The sequence below is a fragment of the Agelaius tricolor genome, unplaced genomic scaffold (assembly GCF_023055355.1).
Source record: "Agelaius tricolor isolate 1412-34295 unplaced genomic scaffold, bAgeTri1.0.p SCAF_43, whole genome shotgun sequence".
NCBI classification, from domain to species: Eukaryota; Metazoa; Chordata; class Aves; order Passeriformes; family Icteridae; genus Agelaius; species Agelaius tricolor.
The window spans coordinates 76,154-95,455 of record NW_027269303.1 but is presented as its reverse complement, the minus strand read 5'-3'; the positions used below and the strand labels follow the sequence as shown (position 1 = coordinate 95,455).

At 53.1% G+C, this 19,302-nt stretch overlaps 1 protein-coding gene across 1 annotated transcript; it reads left to right on the top strand.

Annotated features, from left to right (window-relative positions):
- Positions 1–1,971: 1,971 nt before the first annotated feature.
- Positions 1,972–2,951, top strand: LOC139603998 (olfactory receptor 14J1-like). Its single transcript, XM_071454998.1, has one exon. The coding sequence runs from the start codon at positions 2,019–2,021 to the stop codon at positions 2,949–2,951; it is 933 nt and encodes a 310-aa protein (XP_071311099.1). The 5' UTR covers positions 1,972–2,018.
- The last annotated feature ends 16,351 nt before the right edge of the window (positions 2,952–19,302 follow it).

Sequence of the window (19,302 nt, the reverse complement as noted above, 5' to 3'; positions counted from 1 at the left end):
AGTTATAAAACTATAATCCTTACTTAAATCTATTAAACTCTTAACTAACTCTATTAAAGTACTGTTATATACTTATATAACTTTAATCCTTAATTTAGTCTAGTATGTTTCCTTACCTCTCTCTTAGATTTTAGAACAATAACCTGACTGTCTAAATACAGTCCTGAAATACTGTATGGTCTTATTCTCTTATATAGTCCTGAAATATTGTATGGTCTTATAGGAAGAGGACCTATAGGAACATTTTGGTTTTTAACCAGAATCTGAGCAGTCATTACAAAAAGTGAAGGCAAAGAAGCCCTTGCACCTACTCCAAAGGTTTGAGCCAGGGGTGTGTAACTGGGGCAACTGAATCTCCTATTGGATGTTCCTGTTAAATTTCCTAATTAATCAACCTTAATAAATTGCTGAAATCAGGGGCCGGGTGTGCCCCATCCCCACTGGGACACCTGGAAGCTTCCAATTAATATCTGGTTTTTACTTTACTGTTCTAACACTGTTGAAAGGGAATTTTTTTCTCTTTTGATTATAAAAAACAAGGGAATGAGAGAAGCAGAACAGGAATTGTAATCCCAGAATGACAGAACATTCTGAGTTGAAAGGGACACAGCAGAATCATCAAAGTAATGTTTGAACTTTTACAGGGACTGCAGAACTGTAAATTAAGTTGATCAGTGTCTCTGCTGGGAGCCTCCCAAAGGGCCCTCAGCCACTCCTCAGCCCTGCACAGCAGCAGCATCACCTCTGCAGGGCCCAGCAGGGCTCTCCTGAGCTGCCCTTGCCCAGCTGCACACAGAGCCTGCCCCAGCCAGGGCCCTGCACACAGGCAGGTTTCTGTAGGGCCCCAGCCAGGGCACACAGGCTGGCATGGGCTCTGTGAGCGCTGGCAGGGACAAGGCTCCTCTCAGGAGGGAATGTCCAGGCCCAGGGAGATGCTCAGGGAAGGAGAGGGGGCTGAAGAGATCAGGGCTGGGGCAGGAGGGCACTGTTGGTGTGTGGGAGGTGCCGGGCACAGCTGGGCACGGGAACACTGTCCTGAGTGCCCGGCTGTCTCTGCCCTGCCCTCTCAGGCACAGCACCACAACATCTGCTCTTGCTTCTGCCCTGCCCTGACATTGGCACTGTTATCTGCTGCTCTCAGGGAGGCTCTGGCATCTGCAGCAGCTGAGTCAGGCACTGCCCTTGGCATTCCTGCCAGGCAGGGCTGTCCATGGGAATGGGGTGTCCAAGCTTCCCTGGCACCTGTGGGGCTGTGGGCAAAGCAGTCCATGGCAAAGGGGAATGAGCTGAGCCCCCTCCCTGAGATCCCATCATGGGCACAGCCAGGGATCTCCTTGCTGTGCCCTGCCAGGCTCTGAGCTGCCCTCCTGGGTGCAGATTTGTGCCTGGATCTCTTGGAGTTCCAGCCTCTTGGAGTATCCCAGGGTGATCCAGGAGTGTGATTGTGCTCTGACTGCAGCCAAAGGTGCAAAGCCAGGGCAGCTGGGAACAAGCCCATCCAGCCCCTCACCTTCCCTCAGCCACGGGGAATCCTCTGCCTCTCCCATCTCTCAGTGGCAAACTCTAAGTGCAGCAGAAATGCTGGGGATTTGTGACCTCAGAGAGCCAGGAATGATGTGTGGATAGGAAAAAAATTCCTAAAATCCATTCCTGCCCTCCTTTAAAAGTGGGAGTTCAGATGCTACCCAGCCTGTCTGCATTAGGAGTGATTCCCCTGACAAATCCTGGATATCCAGCATTGTCCATCTGCCCCATGGCCACAAAACTCAGGGCAGCATGGCAGGGATGGCTCCTCAAGAGCCCCCATGCACAGGCCTGGCTGCTCCTGGCACACTCAGCCAGCACAACTGGAGCTCAGGCAGGGACCTGGGTGAAGGTTTTCCCAGAGCACGAGCAAGGCTGGGTGAGTCCCAGCGGGGCAGTCTGGAGGGAATGGCCCAGGTTTGGCCCAAAGCAGCCTCTCCTGACTTGTCACTGTCCTTTCTCCATGAACAGGTGCCCATGTGCAGCCCCAGCAAATGTCCAACAGCAGCTCCATCAGGCAATTCCTCCTGCTGGCATTGGCAGACACGCGGCAGCTGCAGCTCCTGCACTTCTGCCTCTTGCTGGGCATCTCCCTGGCTGCCCTCCTGGGCAACGGCCTCATCATCAGCGCCGTAGCCTGCGGCCACCACCTGCACACGCCCATGTTCTTCTTCCTGCTCAACCTGGCCCTCGCTGACCTGGGCTCCATCTGCACCACTGTCCCCAAAGCCATGCACAATTCCCTCTGGGACACCAGCAACATCTCCTACACAGCATGTGCTGCTCAGCTCTTTTTCTTTGTGTTCTTCATTGGAGCAGAGGTTTCTCTCCTGACCATCATGTGCTACGACCGCTACGTGTCCATCTGCAAACCCCTGCACTACGGGACCCTCCTGGGCAGCAGAGCTTGTGCCCACATGGCAGCAGCTGCCTGGGCCAGTGCCTTTCTCTATTCACTGCTGCACACGGCCAATACATTTTCCCTGCCCCTGTGCCATGGCAATGCCCTGGGCCAGTTCTTCTGTGAAATCCCACAGATCCTCAAGCTCTCTTGCTCACAGTCCAACTTGAGAGAACTGGGGCTCATTGTTGTTAGTTGCTGTTTAAGTTTTGGTTGTTTTGTGTTCATTGTTTTCTCCTATGTGCAGATCTTCAGGGCTGTGCTGAGGATCCCCTCTGAGCAGGGACGGCACAAAGCCTTTTCCACCTGCCTCCCTCACCTGGCCGTGGTCTCCCTGTTCCTCAGCACTGCCACATTTGCTTACCTGAAGCCCCCCTCCATCTCATCCCCCTCCCTGGATCTGGCACTGTCAGTTCTGTATTCAGTGGTGCCTCCAGCCCTGAACCCCCTCATCTACAGCCTGAGGAACCAGGAGCTCAAGGCTGCAGTATGGACACTAAGGACTAGATGGTTTCAGGAACATTAAACTGCTGGCCAATTTCTGCAAATCACTTGTAATAAAAGTCATCTTTGAAACTTCTTGCTGGTTTCCTTTTGGAGGCTCTTTTCCTTTGTTTTACTTTTTTTTATATTGTCAACAAATAAATGTCATTCCTTGTGCCATTTCTCATTTTGTGTCTCTCCATCTTCCCTGTGGCCACAGACTGTTTCAAGGAGGAGCTGTGCTCTCAGTGGCTTTAAAGGAACGAAAGGATCTCCCAACAAAGTTTTCTGCAGAGATGCCCTTTTGTTGCCTTCTCTGGAGCTGCAGCAGCAATGTCTGTGTGCAGAGCTGGGGCAGATCAGTGCTGGCACAGCAGCTCTGCTCCTGCTGGCCACACCATTCCTGATCCAGGCCAGGAGCCATTGGCCTTCTTGGCCACCTGGGCACACTGCTGCCTCATGTCCAGCCTGCTGTCCATCAGTCCCTGCAGGTCCCTTTCTGCCTGGCTGCTCTCCAGCCACTCTGTCCCCAGCCTGTAGCACTGGGGCCAAATATCAGGGCCTGGCACTTGGACTTGTTAAACCTCACCTTGTTGGATTCATCCCCTGGATCCAGCCTGTCCAGGTCCCTGTGCAGAGCCCTCCTATCCTCCAGCAGATCCACACTCACACCCAGCTTGGTGAAATCTGCAAAGATGTCCTTGTTTCCAAGGGGCCCCTCAGGGTCACAATGGTCCTTTGGTTACACCAGGCCCTGCACTGTTAAACTGGTCCCCTTGGTTCCATGAGACGATGCAAAGCAGAAATGTTCTATTTGGTTCCATGGGGCCCCAAAATGTGACAAGGGACTTTTTGCTTCTGTGAGGCTTCACAGTGTCACAATGTTCTCGCTGGTGCTGCAGTTCCACAGTGGCCCCTTGGTTCCATGGAGGCCCAGGGTGTCACAATGGCCCAATGGCCACATGAGGTCCCACACTGTCACCATGGTCTCTGTGGTTCCACAAGTCCCCTCAGTGTCACAATGGACTCCTTGTTTCCACAAGGCCACACAGTGTCACAGCATTATTCCAGATCCCTTGAGGCCCCATCGTGTCACTGTGGCCCCTTGGTTACACAGGATCCTGCAGTGTCACAATGTCCCCTTGGTGCCATGAGGCCCTGCAGTGTCAGAATGGCCCCTTGGTTCCACTGGGCCCTGCAGTCTCCCAATGGTCCCCTTGGTTTTGCAGTGTCAAAATGGTGAAACCCCTTGGTTACACGAGGCCCTGCAGTGTCACAATGGCCTCTGTGGTTCCACAAGGGCCCAGAGTGTCACGGGGCACTCCCTGGGTCCATTTGGCCCCGGAGCACCACCATGGAGCCCTGGTTCTGTGGGGCTGCACGGTGTCACCCAGGTCCTCTTAGTTCCACAAGGCCCTGCAGTGTCACAATGGCCCCAGAGTGTCCCAGTCATCACAGAATGACAGAATCAAATAGGCTGGAAAAGACCTTTGGGATCATCAAGTCCAACCAATGCCCTAATACTGCCTTGTCACCCAGACCATGCCACTGAGTGCCACTGCAGAGGGACAGTGACTCTGCCACCTCCCCCCTGGCCAGCCCATTCCAGTTCCCACTCACCCTTTCTGTGAAGAACTCCTTCCTATTGTCCAGCCTGAGCCTCCCCTGGTGCAGCTTAAGGCTGGGTCTTCTTGTCCTGCCCTCCAGCAGATCCACACTCACACCCAGCTTGGTGCCATCTGCAATTTGTGAATGCTGGACTCGATCCCCTCACCCAGGTCATCAGTGAAGATATTAAACAGGACTGGGCCCAGCACAGATCCCTGGGGACAGCACCAGTGCCTGGACACCAGCTGGGTGCAGCACCATCCCCACCCCTCTCTGGGCCCAGCCTCCAGCCAGCTCTTAAATCTCCCAGCCAGGAGGGAACCTGCCCAAGCCGTGGGCTGCAGCTTTTCCAGGGAATGCTGTCAGAGACAGAGTCAAAGGCTCTGCTGGAGTCCAGGCACACAACATCCACAGCCTTTCCCACATCCACAGGTGGGTCACCTGGGCATAAAAGGAGACCAGGTTGGCCAGGCAGGACCTGCCACCCCTAAATCCACGCTGGCTGGCTCTGATCCCTGGGCCATCCTGTGGGTGCCCTGTGATGGCACTCAAGGTGATCTGTTCCATAACCTTGCCAGGCACCCAGGTCAGGCTGACAGGCCTGGAGTTCCCCAGCTCCTCCTTCCAGCCCTTCCTGGGGATGGGCTCACCCTGGCACCTCCAGTGCTCTGGGACCTCCCTGCTGAGCCAGGACTGATGGTAAATGATGGAGAGCAGCTTGGGGAGCTCATCCACAGCTCCCTCATCCCCCTGGGATGGATCCCATCCGATCCCATACACCTGTGAGCATCTGAGTGGCTCAGCAGGTCAGCAGCTGCTTCCTCCTGGATTCCAGGGGGCTGTTCTGCTCCCTGTGCCCATCTACCAGCTCAGGAGAACACTTGTCCTGAGGACAGCCTGTCCTAATATTGAAAAGTGAGAGAAACAAGGTGTTAAGTAGCTCAGCCTTTGCCTTATCTTTAGTTACTGTATTCCCCACTGCATCCAATGAACAGTAGAGGTTCTCCTTCTCCCTCCTTTTGCTATTAAATTTTTTTATAAAAAGAATTTTATTTTTTTACAGAAGCTGATAGGTTAAGTTCTGATGGAGTTTTCAACTCTCAACTTTTCTTTCTGCATAACCTAATGACATCCTTAAACACTTCCTGAGTTGTCAGTCCATTTTCCCCTTTTCCCACAAAAGCTCCATGCCCTGCCAGGCCAGTCATTTTCCTTACCAGCTCATCTTTTGCCACACTGGGACAGGCTGCTCTTCCCCCTTAAGATTACTTTCTTGAAATGTGTCCACCCTTCCCAACCCTCCTTGTTTTTAAGGGCTGTTTCCCTTAAAAAATCAGTACCCAATTTGGTACTCCCCAGGTCTGCATCCTGAACAGGCCAAAGTCTGCCCTTCCTAATTCCAGTGTAGAAGTTTTGTTGCTGCCCCTCCTTCTTTCACAGAACATTGAAAACTTGATTATTTCATGGTCACTGTGCCCCAGGCAGCCTCTGAGCCCCACATCTGCCCCCAGCCCTTCTCTGTCTGTGAACAGCAGCAGACAGAGCTTTCCTTGGCAGTGGGAGTGTTACCAAAAATTCAGTAAAACAGGAAACTCCTTAACCCCAGTGTAGCACTAAGAAGCAGCATTCTTTATTCAGCGGCTTGCACGGGGGAGAGCTCCTCCCAAAGCCGTGCAGGCTGAGTACAGGAAAATTTCTGTTTATATTCTGTATTTTGCACACATATTCATTGATTGTCCTGGACTAAACATACATATGATAATCATTTCCCCAAAATCATTGACATATTTCCCCTCCCCTTTACCCATGTGTTCTTCTGTCCTGGGGGTCTCTCTGGTTGTCCCAGGTGGTCGTGGACCCCACTGTTCCAGTGGGTCTGGCTGAGCTGGCAGGACACTGAGGCTGCTGAACTTCCAGTTCCCCTTCTGACACAATGGGCCTTGTGTGGTTTCCATAGGCCTGGGGATGTGGAGAACAAGCTCCAGGTGTCAGCTCACCTGGTGTAGGCAATTGATCATCTGGTAATATGAGGTCACAGAGTGGGATATGACATCACAGAGTGGGAAATGTGAGGTCATCGAGATCTATGACATCATTGACTGCCTCTGTGACATCACAGAGCAGGCTGTGACATCAGAAACCAGCTGTGTGACATTAGAGAAGGGGCTGTGAGCTCACAGAGCAGGTTGTGACATCCCAGAGGGGCTGTGTGACATCCCAGAGGGGCTGTGTGCCATCCCAGCAGGGCTGTGTCAGGTCACTGGGTTGGTCACTCGGCCCCAGCTCCCCCTCACAGTTTCTCCCAACAAGTCCAATGCTGTCCATGCCCAGCGGGGTCCCTGTCCCCCGGGATCCCCCCGGCCCACCTGGAGCCACAGCCTCCACCAAAGGATGTTCCACAGGATCCACCCCAGAGCCTGACATGGGGACAAGGGGCCAGGGCTGTGTGACCAGGACATCAAGGACGGGCATTATCCAGGTTAGTGTGGCCTGGGTTGGGTTGCCCAGGGCAGGAAAGATGTCTGGCAGCTGGAGCAGGGTCTGGGAAGGGCCTCCAAGGTGGGGCTGGAGCCCCTGGGCTGTGAGCAGAGGCTGAGGGAGCTGGGCTTGTCCAGCCCAGAGCAGGGAAGGCTGAGGGGCTCCTCATCCCAGCCTGGCAGTGCCAGCGAGGAGGGGATGGAGAACACAGAGCCAGGCTCTTCACCGGGGGCCTGGTGGGAGACAAAAGCCAATGGGTGGAAGGGGAAAGAGGGGAGATCAGCCAGGACAGGAGGAGATGAAATGAGTCAGGCTGGTTTCAGCATTTCCTCAAGACCAGAGCAGCCTGACCTCCCTTCTCCATCCACCACTGACAGCTTTGCAAATCAGGAATTGTTGGAGCTGTTTTGCACCCACTCCAGGACGAGCATCTGGATATAAGAACCTAGTTGTTTTTATATCTATCACAGAACGACATTTGTCTAAAACTACTTTTAGGATGGAAACCACTTGTGGGTGGTGGACTCATCAGATGCTGCTGGGACATTGCACTTAGCTCAGGGAAGAGCGAGATTGTTATTAAATTGTGTCCTCTTCAACTATGGTCTGTTGGCCATGAAGAGAAACTTTCTGTGCCTCTGAGTCTCAGCAGTTCCTGACCCCCAAAGGACACAAACCTGATGAGTTGTGGTTCCTGCTCCAGTGGTGGCACTTGCACCTCCCTCCATCCCCAGAGCAGAGCTCCCTTGTCCCTGAAAGTCCCTGGTGAAAGAGGGATGAAGGAAACAGGACAGGCTGTGGGGATCAGGGGCAGGGCAGGGCCAGGGAGAAGAATGACTTTTGCATTTGATGGAGCTGTGCCTTCCCTTGGCTTTGTTGGCTGACAAGAAATGAACATCCCTCTGTGTCTCGGGCAGCTCCTTCTCCAAGGAAAGCAGGTGGGAGTTGGAGCCGAGGAGCTGAAAGCTGCAGGTGCAGCCTGGGCTGGAGGGAGCTCAGATTTGCACAAGGCTGCTCTGAGTGCCAGGGCTTGGATGGGGGAAATGGTGGGGTGGGGGTAGGGACAGAGTCTGATTGATTGTCAGCCATGAAGGGTCTTGATTTTCATATCTATTCCAACTGCACAAGGAGGTACTTGGATTCAGTGTCAATTGGAGATTGCACATATCGATTTATGAATAGGAAAAAATCCTTAACAGGACCTGAAAAATCTTTTCTCACTGTCTTTTAAAATATAATGCATTCACTTTGAAGACACTACTGAAGTCTGTCAAATTAAACACAAAAGATTTGAATACTTAATTTATTCCCAGAGGCTTGGCTTGTTCAGGTGTTCTGAATGTTCATGAGCCGTGGGACACTGAATTCCTGCACTGAAGAGCTGAAGGCTGAACAAGCCTCTGGAGCAGTGAAATTCAGCAGCAGCCTCCAAGTTGCTGAGGATATCAGCAGCCCCCAGTGAGGCCATCCCTGCCCAGAGACCGTGGGGGAATGGGCAGACAAGGAGAGCGTCCCTGGGGCTGGGGCAGCACAACTCAGAGGCACCAGCGGCTCCAGCTGGGCAATGGAGTGTGGAATGTGGCTGGGAAAGCCCTGCCTGGGCTGGGCCAAGCAGCGCAGACAAGCCCTGACCCCCATCCCTAAAATAACTCTCTCAAGGAGACATTTAAAAGGAATTACAATTGGTTGTGTACACTGAGTTGGACGCACTGGAGAAATATCAGCAAGAGATTCTCAGGTGCCCAAAACAACAAAATAGGAACTTTACTGGCAACTTTAGAATATCAGAGAAACTTTGGCCAAAGGTTTAATACAACATTCAATCAACAAGAAACACTTCTCAAAACATTAACTTTGCTCATTCAACTTCACAAACTCTAAGCCTGTTCTATTTTAAGTTACTCAAGTTTTGCAAGAAGAGGGAATAAGAAAAAGACAAATAAGATTCAGAGAAGCACACACACAGCTACCAACTCCTGGATTCCAGCAGTGTTCCAATGGAAATTCCAAGAGGAGGTAGGGGCAAGATGTGCTCTTGCCTTGTGGTCAGCCTTCAATACCCCTTGGTCTTGCTGGGCCTTTCCCCCAGGTGGGACTTGGGCTCATTTGGTCCCTCAGGAGCTGGGCTGGGGCTGCAGAGGTGGCTGTGGAGCATTGCCTGTGCTGTGCCAGGGACTGGCAGCCACTGCTGGGCTGGGATAGAGGCTCTGGGGGGATTGGGGTTCCAGGGCAGGGCAAGGCTGAACCTACCCCTTCCTCCCCTACACATAAAATGTTTTGAGCCAACAATCTCCTCCAGTCTCTCACAATAAGGCAATGTTGGAGGTGGAATTCCATTCTGGCCACGGGCACTGGGACAAGAAGGACAGTTCTTTTCCATAGGAAGGAAAGTACAGAGCCCCAGTGTTTGGAAGGCAAGTGAGAGCCTAAGTAGGCCATGGCCAGGCAGACTTCTGAAGAATTGCAGATTTTGTATTGGACCAGTCTTTCAATTAAGGGAATTTTGAAGGTGGAAACTCAGTCTCAGCCATGGGCACCTGGAGAAGCAGGACAGTTCTTTCCCATAGGAAGGAAAGCACGGAGCCTTCCCCAGTGTTTTTGGGGACAGATGAGAGGTGACCATTGTGAAACTGTTGCCAGCCAGACCTGTCCTGACAATATTCCTATTGGAATAGTCCCTGGATATAAGGGAATTTGGAAGTGAAATCTCAAATCTGGCCAGGGTGCCTGGAGAAGGACAGTTCTTTTCCATAGGAAGGAAAGCACGGAGCCCCAGTGCTTCAACAGCAGATGAGAAGAGACCCTCAACATGCCAATGTCAGCTGGACCAGTCAGGCAGCCCATGGGAGGCCAAAGCAGCCACACCTGTTCTGTGCTCCCTTGGTTTTGTGGGCCCCACAGTGCCACAATGGTGACTTGTTTCTATGGGGTCCAGTGTCCGGCAGTGTCACAATGGCAAAGTCCTGCAATATCACAATGGACCCTTGGTTTGATGGGGTCCCACAATGTCACACTGGCCCCAAGGTTCCAGAAGGCCCTGCAGTTTCACAATGGTCCCACTTATTCCACAACGCCTTGCTGTGTCACAATGGTCTCCACAGTTCCACAGGCCCCACAACGACATGGGATTCCTCTGTTCCATGAGCCCTGCAATGTCACAATGGACCTTTTGACCCTGGGGGTTTGTGTCCATTGTGACAATGGTCCCCAGTGTCACAATGGACCATTGATGACTGGAGGCCCCTCTGTGTCACCCTGGAGCTTTGGTTCCATGTAGCCCTGCAGTGTCACAATGAACCCTTGGTTGAATGGGGTTCCACAATGTCACCGTGGTCCCAAGTTTCCATGCAGCCTTGCCATGTCACAATGGTCTCCTTTGCCTCTACAGTGTCACAATGGACCCCTGATGACACGAGGTTCCACAATGTCACAATGGACCTCCGGTACCATGCAGCCCTGCAGTGTCACAAAGGCATTTTGGTTTCATGAGGCCCCACAGTATCACAATGGTCCTCTTGGTTCTGTGGGGACCCCCAGGGTCACAATGGTCTCACTGGTTCCATGAGGCTGTAAATTGTCCTGATGGTGTCTCCATGGTTCCATGAGGCCTTGCAATGACACAATGGACCTTTGGCCCCATTATGAGACCATGGGGTCTCACAGTGTCACAATGGACCCTTGGTTTGATGGGGCCTCTCAGTGTCACAATGATCCCTACATTCCTTTGAGCCCCACAGCGTCAGTACGGCCCCCTTGGTTCCATGAGGCCCAGCAATGTCACAGTGCTCTCCATGATTCCATGAGGCCCCACAGTGTCATAATGGTCCCTTGGTGTCACAGGGCCCCACAGTGTCACAATGGTCCCTTGGTTCCATGGGCCCTGTGCTGCTGCATTCCCCCCTCCCCTTCTCAGCCCGCCCTGCCAGCTGAGAAATGCTCCTTGGGGCTCGGCCTTGGCCAACAGCCCCTGGGCTCAGCTCCTCTGCAGCTCATCACAAACACTGTCTGCTCTAGGCACTGCTGCTGCCCAACCAGCTCCTGCTTTCTGTAGGAGCAGCCCTGGGAACTGGTTTTGTTCCCTCAGTGGCACAACATCCCTGTTCTCACACTGCCAGAGAAAGCTGTTGATGCCAAGTGTGGCCAGGATGAACCATTGCTGGCACTGAAGCCCCTCTCTTGGGGCCCTGCAAACAGCACTCCAAAAGGAGCCCTTGGAGCTCTCCTGGGCCAGCGACTCCCTCTGAGTGGGGCCTCTCCCAGCCGGGAACTCTCCCGTTTGCTGCACTCGGGGATCCCCAACAACGATGGAGCCTGGGCCGATCCCCCCACTCCTCCAGGCTCAACCCTTCACTTGCTGGGGAGATGCCAAAGGATCCACAGGGAGCATTTCCTGCCCTCAGGGGAATTTCTGCCAGGTGCCTTGCACTGACTCTTTGTGTCTGTGTGCACACAGGAGTGCCTGTGCTGGGGAAATGTGGCAGAAATGCTGCTCTCTGAGGGGCTAGAGTGCCTTGGATAGCTGAGTCAGTCAGGCCTGTAAGTGAGATTAAGTCATGAGGTCTAAGCAAAGTTAAATGCTGCTAAGAGTTTTTCCTTTTCTAAGCTGTTATGTTTAATAAAAGTTATTGGCTAAGTAAAATGTTGTTACGTATAATTGCACTGTTAAATCATTAAGTCATAGGTTGTAAGTTAGGTTAAGTACTGTTAAGTGCTGTTCATTGGCTAAATTGTGAAGTTGAAGGTATCAGTTAAGGTTAAAGTATCAGTTAAGTCCTGTTGAGTTTGAGCTCTTTTAAGCTTTTAAACCGTATTCCTTTTATCCTTGCCCTCACTCTCCTTTTGTCATACACAAACACAGAGGGACAGTTCTCCGTTCATTTCTGGTTTGATTGCCTGGATGTGGTTTGGTTTTGTTGTTGCTTTATTTCCTTGGTGTGCCTGAAGTGTCCAGTCAGGAGCACAGTGACTCTTGCCAAGGAACTTTGTGCTGCTGTCCCTTAATATTAAATCTGGTTTTTGCTGATCCCTTGCTGGGGATTTTTTCAGCGCTCTCAAGGCCTCGTTGGTACCAGGGTGAAGGAGCCCTGGCCCAGGCTCTGGCCCTGGGGGACACGGGGACGCTGCTGGGGGGTCCCTGTCCCCCTGTGTCACTCCCAGGGCCCCGGCCCCCCGTCCCCGTGTCAGGCTCTGGGGTCGATCTCGTGGAACATCCTCTGGGGGAGGCTGCGGCGCCGGGGGCGGGGGGACCCGGGGGGACAGGGGACCCCGCTGTGCACGAGCAGGGTTGGACTGCTCTGAGGGGAACTGTGAGGGGGGCCGGGGCAGAGTGACCTCCCCAGTGACCTCACACAGCCCCTGTGATGTCACAAAGCCATCTCTGTGATGTCACACAGCCCCTGTGATGTCACACAGCCCCTGTGATATCACATAGCTACTGTGATGTCACACAGCCATCTGTGACGTCACACAGCAACCTTTGATGTCACAGAGCCAACTCTGGGATGTCACCCTGGAATGTCATGCAGCTGCACTGTGATGTCACAGAAGACTCTGTGATGTCAGAAAGTCACCCTGTGATTCCACAATCTGTTCTGTGATGTCATAGCCTGCTCTATGATGTTACACAGCCAGCCAGTGATGTCACAACCCTCTCTCTGATGTCACAGAGCCACCCTCTATGAATGCAGGATCTGCTCTATGGCCTCACACCCTACACTATGATGTCACAGACAGATGTGTGATGTCACAACCCTCTCAGTGATGTCACAAAACCCTCTCTGTGATGTCATATTGCCACTTTGTAAGGTCACAGTACACACTTTGACCTCACAGCTAGCTCTATGATACCATACAGCCATGCCATGATGTCACAGCCTGCTCTGTGATGTCACAGAACCCCTCTATGATGTCATACAGTTCCCTCTATGATGCTGTAGCTGCTCAGTGACCACACACAACAAACTCTGTCATGTCATAGCCCAATCTGTGACCTCACACAGCCCATTCTGTGCTGTCACACAGCCCCTTGCTGACATCACAGCTGCTCTGTGCCTCCGTGACACAGGCACAGAGGAGTTGCTGTGACACAGCCCCCTCTGGGACATGCCACAGCCCCTGCCAGTGCTGAGCCCCTGGGAGCTTTCTCTGTGCCCTGCTGGTGTCCCTGAGGGGCCCTGGCAGTGCCCCAGCCCTGCTGGGCTGTGCCCAGGAGCTGCTCCTGGCCAGAGCTGTCTCTCTGCAGCTCTGCTGCCCTTGCCAGGAGCTGCCTCTGGGCCAGGAGCCCGGCCCAGCTCAGCAGCACAGGCACAGCACAAGGACTGTAATGACCCTCTGGGGCTTTGGTGCTCTTTGTGTCTGCCATGGCCAAAGTGCTGCCCAAGTTGGCTCTGTCAGGGCTGTCTTGCAGCTGCTGCCCATCCCTGTGCCCTGTGCAGCCCAGGCTGTCCTACGGTGTCCCTGCCCTGCGCCTCTGTCCCTGCAGGCTGTGGGCATCCCCCGGCTGCCCCACCTGGCTGGGCCCTTCCTTTGCTGACAGCTCTGCCTCCTACCTGCCTCTGCCTGCCCACACAAAGCCTTGGCCTTGATATCAAAAGGGTTAATTCAATTTTTTCTGTGCCTGTGAACTTTCACAGAGAAACCAGGCATGCAGGGGCTGCTTTCCCAGCAAGAATGGGTGGAAGAGAAGATGAAGACATCTGGCTCAAGAATGCAGTGATAGAAAAAGCATGAGCTGAATCTGGAAACTTGGGGTGGGTTTTATGGAAATGGGTACATTTTAATATACACATAGTGACTGTATATAAGCTATACACTTGTAGAATCATGTGTCCACTCACTGGACCTCAGGCCTGAATAAATGATTTTCTCTCAAACACAAAGTTAGTGCTAAGGAGTCTTATTCTGATATTTTGGCCATTTGGTGACAGCAGAGGCTGACAGAACCAAGGATCCAGCTGTGACACTTGGAACCTCATGGAACAAGGGGTCCATGGTAACATTGGGGAACTCAGATCATTGTTGACAATGTGAAAGCTCATGGAATCAAATTCCATTGTGGCACAGCAGGGCTGCTTGGAACCAAGGGTTCACTGTGGTTCTGTAAGGTTTCACAGAACCAAGGAGACCATTTTGACACTGTGGGGCCTCATGGAACCACCTGCCACTGTGACACAGTGGGGCCACATGGAGCCAAGGGGCCATTGAGACACTGAGGAACCTCATGGAACCAAAGTCTATTGTGATGCAGTGGAACCTCATGGAACCAAAGGTCCATTGTTACACTATAGAGCTCTGTGGAACAAATGGGACCATAGTGACACTGTGGTGCTCCATGGAACCAAGGGACCATTTTGATTCTGCTTTGCATCAGGGAACCAAGGGGCCACTACAACACTGCAGAGCCTCGTTGAACTAAGGTGGCCTTGTGACATTGCGGGCCCCCTTGGAACCAAGGATCCATTGGGATATTGCAGGGCCTCATGGAACCTCGGAGAACATTATGACCCTTTGGAACCCATTGTCACCAAGGGGCCATTGTAGCACGGCAGGGCCTCATGGAACCAAGGGGACCACAGTGACACTATGGGGCTCCATGGAACAAAGGGGCCATTCTGACGCCGTGGAAGCAAGGAGGCCATTGCTGTGCTACAGGGCATCATGGAACCAAGGAGATCATTGCTGTGCTACAGGGCATCATGGAACCAAGGAGGCCATTGTGACACATGGGGCCATGTGGAACCAAGGGACCATTGTGGCACTGCAGGGCCTCATGGAACCAAGGGCACAATAGTGACACTGTGGGGCCCCATGGAAACAAGGGGCCAGTGTGACTCAGTGGGGCCCCATGGTACCAAGGATCCAATTTGACACCACCACTGTTACACTGCAGGACCTTGTGGATCCAAGGGATCAGGTAACAGGTCTGATTGGCTTGACCTGACTGGCTCAACTGACCTCAGCATGTTGAGGGTCTGTTGTCATGTGGCCCTTAAAGGGCTCACTGCTTTCCCTTCTATGAAAAAGAACCATCTCTCCTGCCCAGGCACCCATGGCCAAAATTGGTGCTTCTCCAAAATTCCCTATGTGCAAGGGTTTCTCCCAGACAAAAGCTGACAGGACAGACAGGCCTGGCTCACCATGGCCTCTGGAGGTTGCCTCTACTCTGCCCTGGAAACACTGGGGCACTGTGCTTTCCTTCCCATGGGAAAAGACTGGATGTCTCATCCAGGCACTCATGGCTAAAATTGGGATTGTGCCCCCAAAATTCTGTATATCCGAGATACGGTATCCAAGATATTTATTTTGTTGCTCCCAGATGAAAGCTGCAAGGACAGACAGATCTGGCTGGACTTGGCCTCTAGTGGCTGCTGTTCATCAGTCCCTGGAACACTGGGGCTCCATGCTTTCCTTTTTGTGGAACCATGGTGACACTTCAGGGCCTCATGGAACCAAGGAGCCATTGTGACCCTGCAGGGTACCATGAGTCCAAGGGACCATTGTGACACTGTGGGGCCTCATGGAACCAAGGACATCATTGTGGCTCTGTTGGGCTGCATGGTCCCAAGGGGCCAGTGTGAAGTAGCAGGACTTTGTGGAACCAAGAGGCCATTGCTGCATTTTGTAGAACCAAAGGTCCCTTGGGATCCTACTCTGGATCCACGGAGAGCATTGTGGCATTGCAAGGCTCCACGGACTCATGGAGACCCTTGTGAGACTGTGGGGCCACACAGAACCAAAGGGCCAATGTGACCCTGCAGGGCCTCATGAAAGCACGGGGCCATTGTGACACTTCAGAAGCGAGGGGAACATTGTGACACTGCAGATTGCCATGAAACCAAGGGAAAATGGAACAGATCTGGCTGGCTTTGGCCTCCCAGGGGCTACTTGAAAGGCCCAGCTGATCTTGGAATGCTGAAGGCTGCCTCTCATCAACCCCTGGAGAACTGGGGCTCTGTGCTTTCCTTCCCATTGAAAAGAGCTCTCCATCTTTCCAGGAGCCCATGGTTAAAACTGATACTCACTCAGAAAAATTGCCTACATACAAGGGTTCTCCCAGACAAAAGCTGCCAGGAGAGAGAGCTCTGGCTGGCCTTGGCCTCTGGTGGTCACCTCTCATCTCAAGGAAGCTCTAAGGAAAATATTTGAACAGGTTTGACTGCTGGAACATCAATGAGTCTCATGCACTTAAAAACCCAGATGCTATTCTGATCATAAGTGTCTTTTTTTGCTTAGTGTGTATTATGCATGAAATATAATTTTCGCCTAAAAATATAATTCTTACCACTTTACCAGTGTTATCTGACACAAAACACCCCCTCTGTATATGGATGCAGGTCACCTGTATAAGCAAACACAATAAACAATCCAGCAGGAATTATTTCTGTCTGCTCCCATCTGTCACATCTCCTCTGGAGCTGGAGGTGCAGCCCCAGAATCAGGGACGGCTCAGGGACCACAAGCTCAGCTCCCACACAGAGAACTTGCAGACCCTGGGCTGCTCTTCTTGGTCCCTGCACGCCCAGCCAGGCTGAGATGGACACTGATGGTTTCTGGGCCAGGCTCTCTGAGCCCAGCCCAGCTCCCTGCAAGCTCTGCCAGCTGCCCTGAGCTCTGGGCAGCACCAAGGGCCTCTCTGAGCCCAGCCCAGCCGGCTCTGGCCCCACAGCTCTGCTCAGCCCAGGCTGCTCTGGCCACTGGCCCCACAGCCTCAGCCCCTGCCAAGGGCACAGCAGCAGCTGCAGCTGCCACAGGACTCAGCCCCAGCCATGGGGGAAGGTGCTTGGCCAAGGCCAAAGGAGGCTCCCTGGCTGCCCTGCTCCCCTTGGGCTGAGGTGCTGAGAGCTCTGCAGCCCCTGCTGCCATCCCATCTGCCCAGGGCAGCACAAGAGCCCCGGCCTTGGGGCCCTCAAGAGCTGCTCCTGCTCCAGGCCCAGGGCCCATGCCAAAGCTGGGGCAGCCACAAAGCTGTGCCCATTTCTGTTCATTGCTGCTCTGATGGGCATGGATCCTCAGCCACTCGGAAGATGATGATGAATTTTACTGCTCCAGAGGCCTCTTCTTTCTTGAGCTTTTCAGGAATTCATTGGAAAAGGCTCATAAATATTTGTTCAAAACACCTGAACAAGAAAAGCCCCACGGAATAATGCCCCTAAGTCTGCAATTCTTCTGTGCTTAATTAGACAAATTTCACAAGCCCCTAAGTCTGCAATTCTTCTGTGCTTAATTAGACAAATTTCACAAGTGTATTCAAAGTGAATCTGCTATATTGCTAAAAAAGCAGAGAGAACTGTTTTGTCCTGTTTTCTTTTCCTGTTTATAGATTGAGGTCAGCAATGTCCAATTGATATTGAAAACCAGCACCTTCTAATGCAGTCAGAATAGATATGAAGATCAAGACTGTTCATGGCTGAAAATCAATCGGACTTTGTCCCCAATCCCCTCCCCACCATTTCCGTCATCCAACCCCTGGCACTCCTATGGATCAGGAATGGTGTGGCCAGCAGGAGCAGGGCAGGGATTCTTCCCCTGTGCTCAGCACTGGTTGGGCAGCACCTCGAGTGCTGTGTCCAGTTCTGGGCCCCCCAGCTAAGAAGGACATGGAGGGACTGGAGGGTGTCCAGAGAAGGGCAACAAGGCTGGTGAGGGGTCTGGAGCACAAGTCCTGTGAGGAGTGGCTGAGGGAGTTGGGGTTGTTTATCCTGGAGAAGAGGAGGCTCAGGGGAGACCTCATCACTCTCTACAACTCCCTGACAGGAGGGTGCAGCCAGCTGGGGGTCAGGCTCTTTTCCCAGGGAACACTGACAGGACAAGAGGACACAGCCTTCAGCTGCATCAGGGGACATTTAGGCTGGACATTAGGAAATATTCTCCACACAAAGGGTGATTGGGAATTGGAATGGGCTGCCCAGGGACGTGGGTGAGTCACCATCCCTGGAGGTGTTTAAGGAAAGACTGGATGTGGCACTAAGTGCCATGGCCTGGGTGACAAGGTGGTGTTGGGTGCCAGGTTGGACTTGATGCTCTCCAAGGTCTTTTCCAGCCTGGTTGATTCTCTGATGACTGTGACACTTCAGGGTCCTGGGGAAGCAAGGGGCCATTGTGACACTGCGGGGCCTGGTGGCACCAAGAGGACCATGGTGACACTGTGTACAACATGGCAGCACAGAGCCAAGGGGCCATGGTGACACTGTGGGGCTGGATGGAAGCAAGGAGACCATGGTGACAGTCTGGGTCCTGCTGGAACCACAGAGGCCACTGTGACACTGCGGGGCCTTGTGGAACCAAGGGGCCATTGTGCCACTGTGGAACCAAGGAGAGCCTTGAGAGAGCCTGGGGACAATGGAATCAAGGGGCCATTGCTCCATTGCAAGGACTCTGGGAACTGAGGGAACAATTGTGACACTGTGGTGCCCCATGGAACCAAGGGTCCCTGGTGACACTGCAGGATCTTGTGTCACCAGGGCTCCATTGTGACACTGCAGCACCAAGGAATTCATTGTGGCACTCTGAGGCCCCCTGGAACCAAGAGGCCACTGTGACCCTTCAGGGCCTTGTGGAACCATGCAGAGCATTGTGACAGAGCAGGACCTGGTGTCACGATGGGGCCATTGTGACACTGCAGGGCCCCATGGAACCAAGGGGCCAGGGCTGCTCCTCAGGGACTCCTGGAATGAAGGAAACATGTTTGACACCGTGGTGGCCCTTGGGACCAAGAGGCCATTGTGACACTGTGGAACCAAGGAGAGCATTGCTGCACTGCCAGACCTCATGGAACCAAGGATCCATTGTGACACTGCAGGGCCTTGGGGGACCACGGTGCCATTGTGACACTGCAGGGCCCAAGGATCCAAAGGACTTTGTGACACCAAGGGATCCCATGGAATCAAAGGGACATTGTGACACTGGGAGGCCTCATGGAATCATGGAGACCATTGGAACACTCAGGGGCCTCATGGAACTGAGGTGACACCAAGCTGGGTGTGAGTGTGGATGTGCTGGAGGGTAGGAGGGCTCTGCACAGGGCCCTGGCCAGGCTGGATCCAGGGCCCAAATCCAACAAGGTGAGGTTGAACAAGTCCAAGTGCTGGGTCCTGCACTTTGGCCACAACAAGCCCTGCAGCTCTACAGGCTGGGGACAGAGTGGCTGGAGAGCAGCCAGGCAGAAAGGGACCTGCAGGGACTGATGGACAGCAGGCTGGACATAAGGCAGCAGTGAGCCCAGGTGGCCAAGAAGGCCAATGGCTCCTGGCCTGGATCAGGAATGGTGTGGCCAGCAGGAGCAGGGCAGGGATTCTTCTACTGTGCTCGGG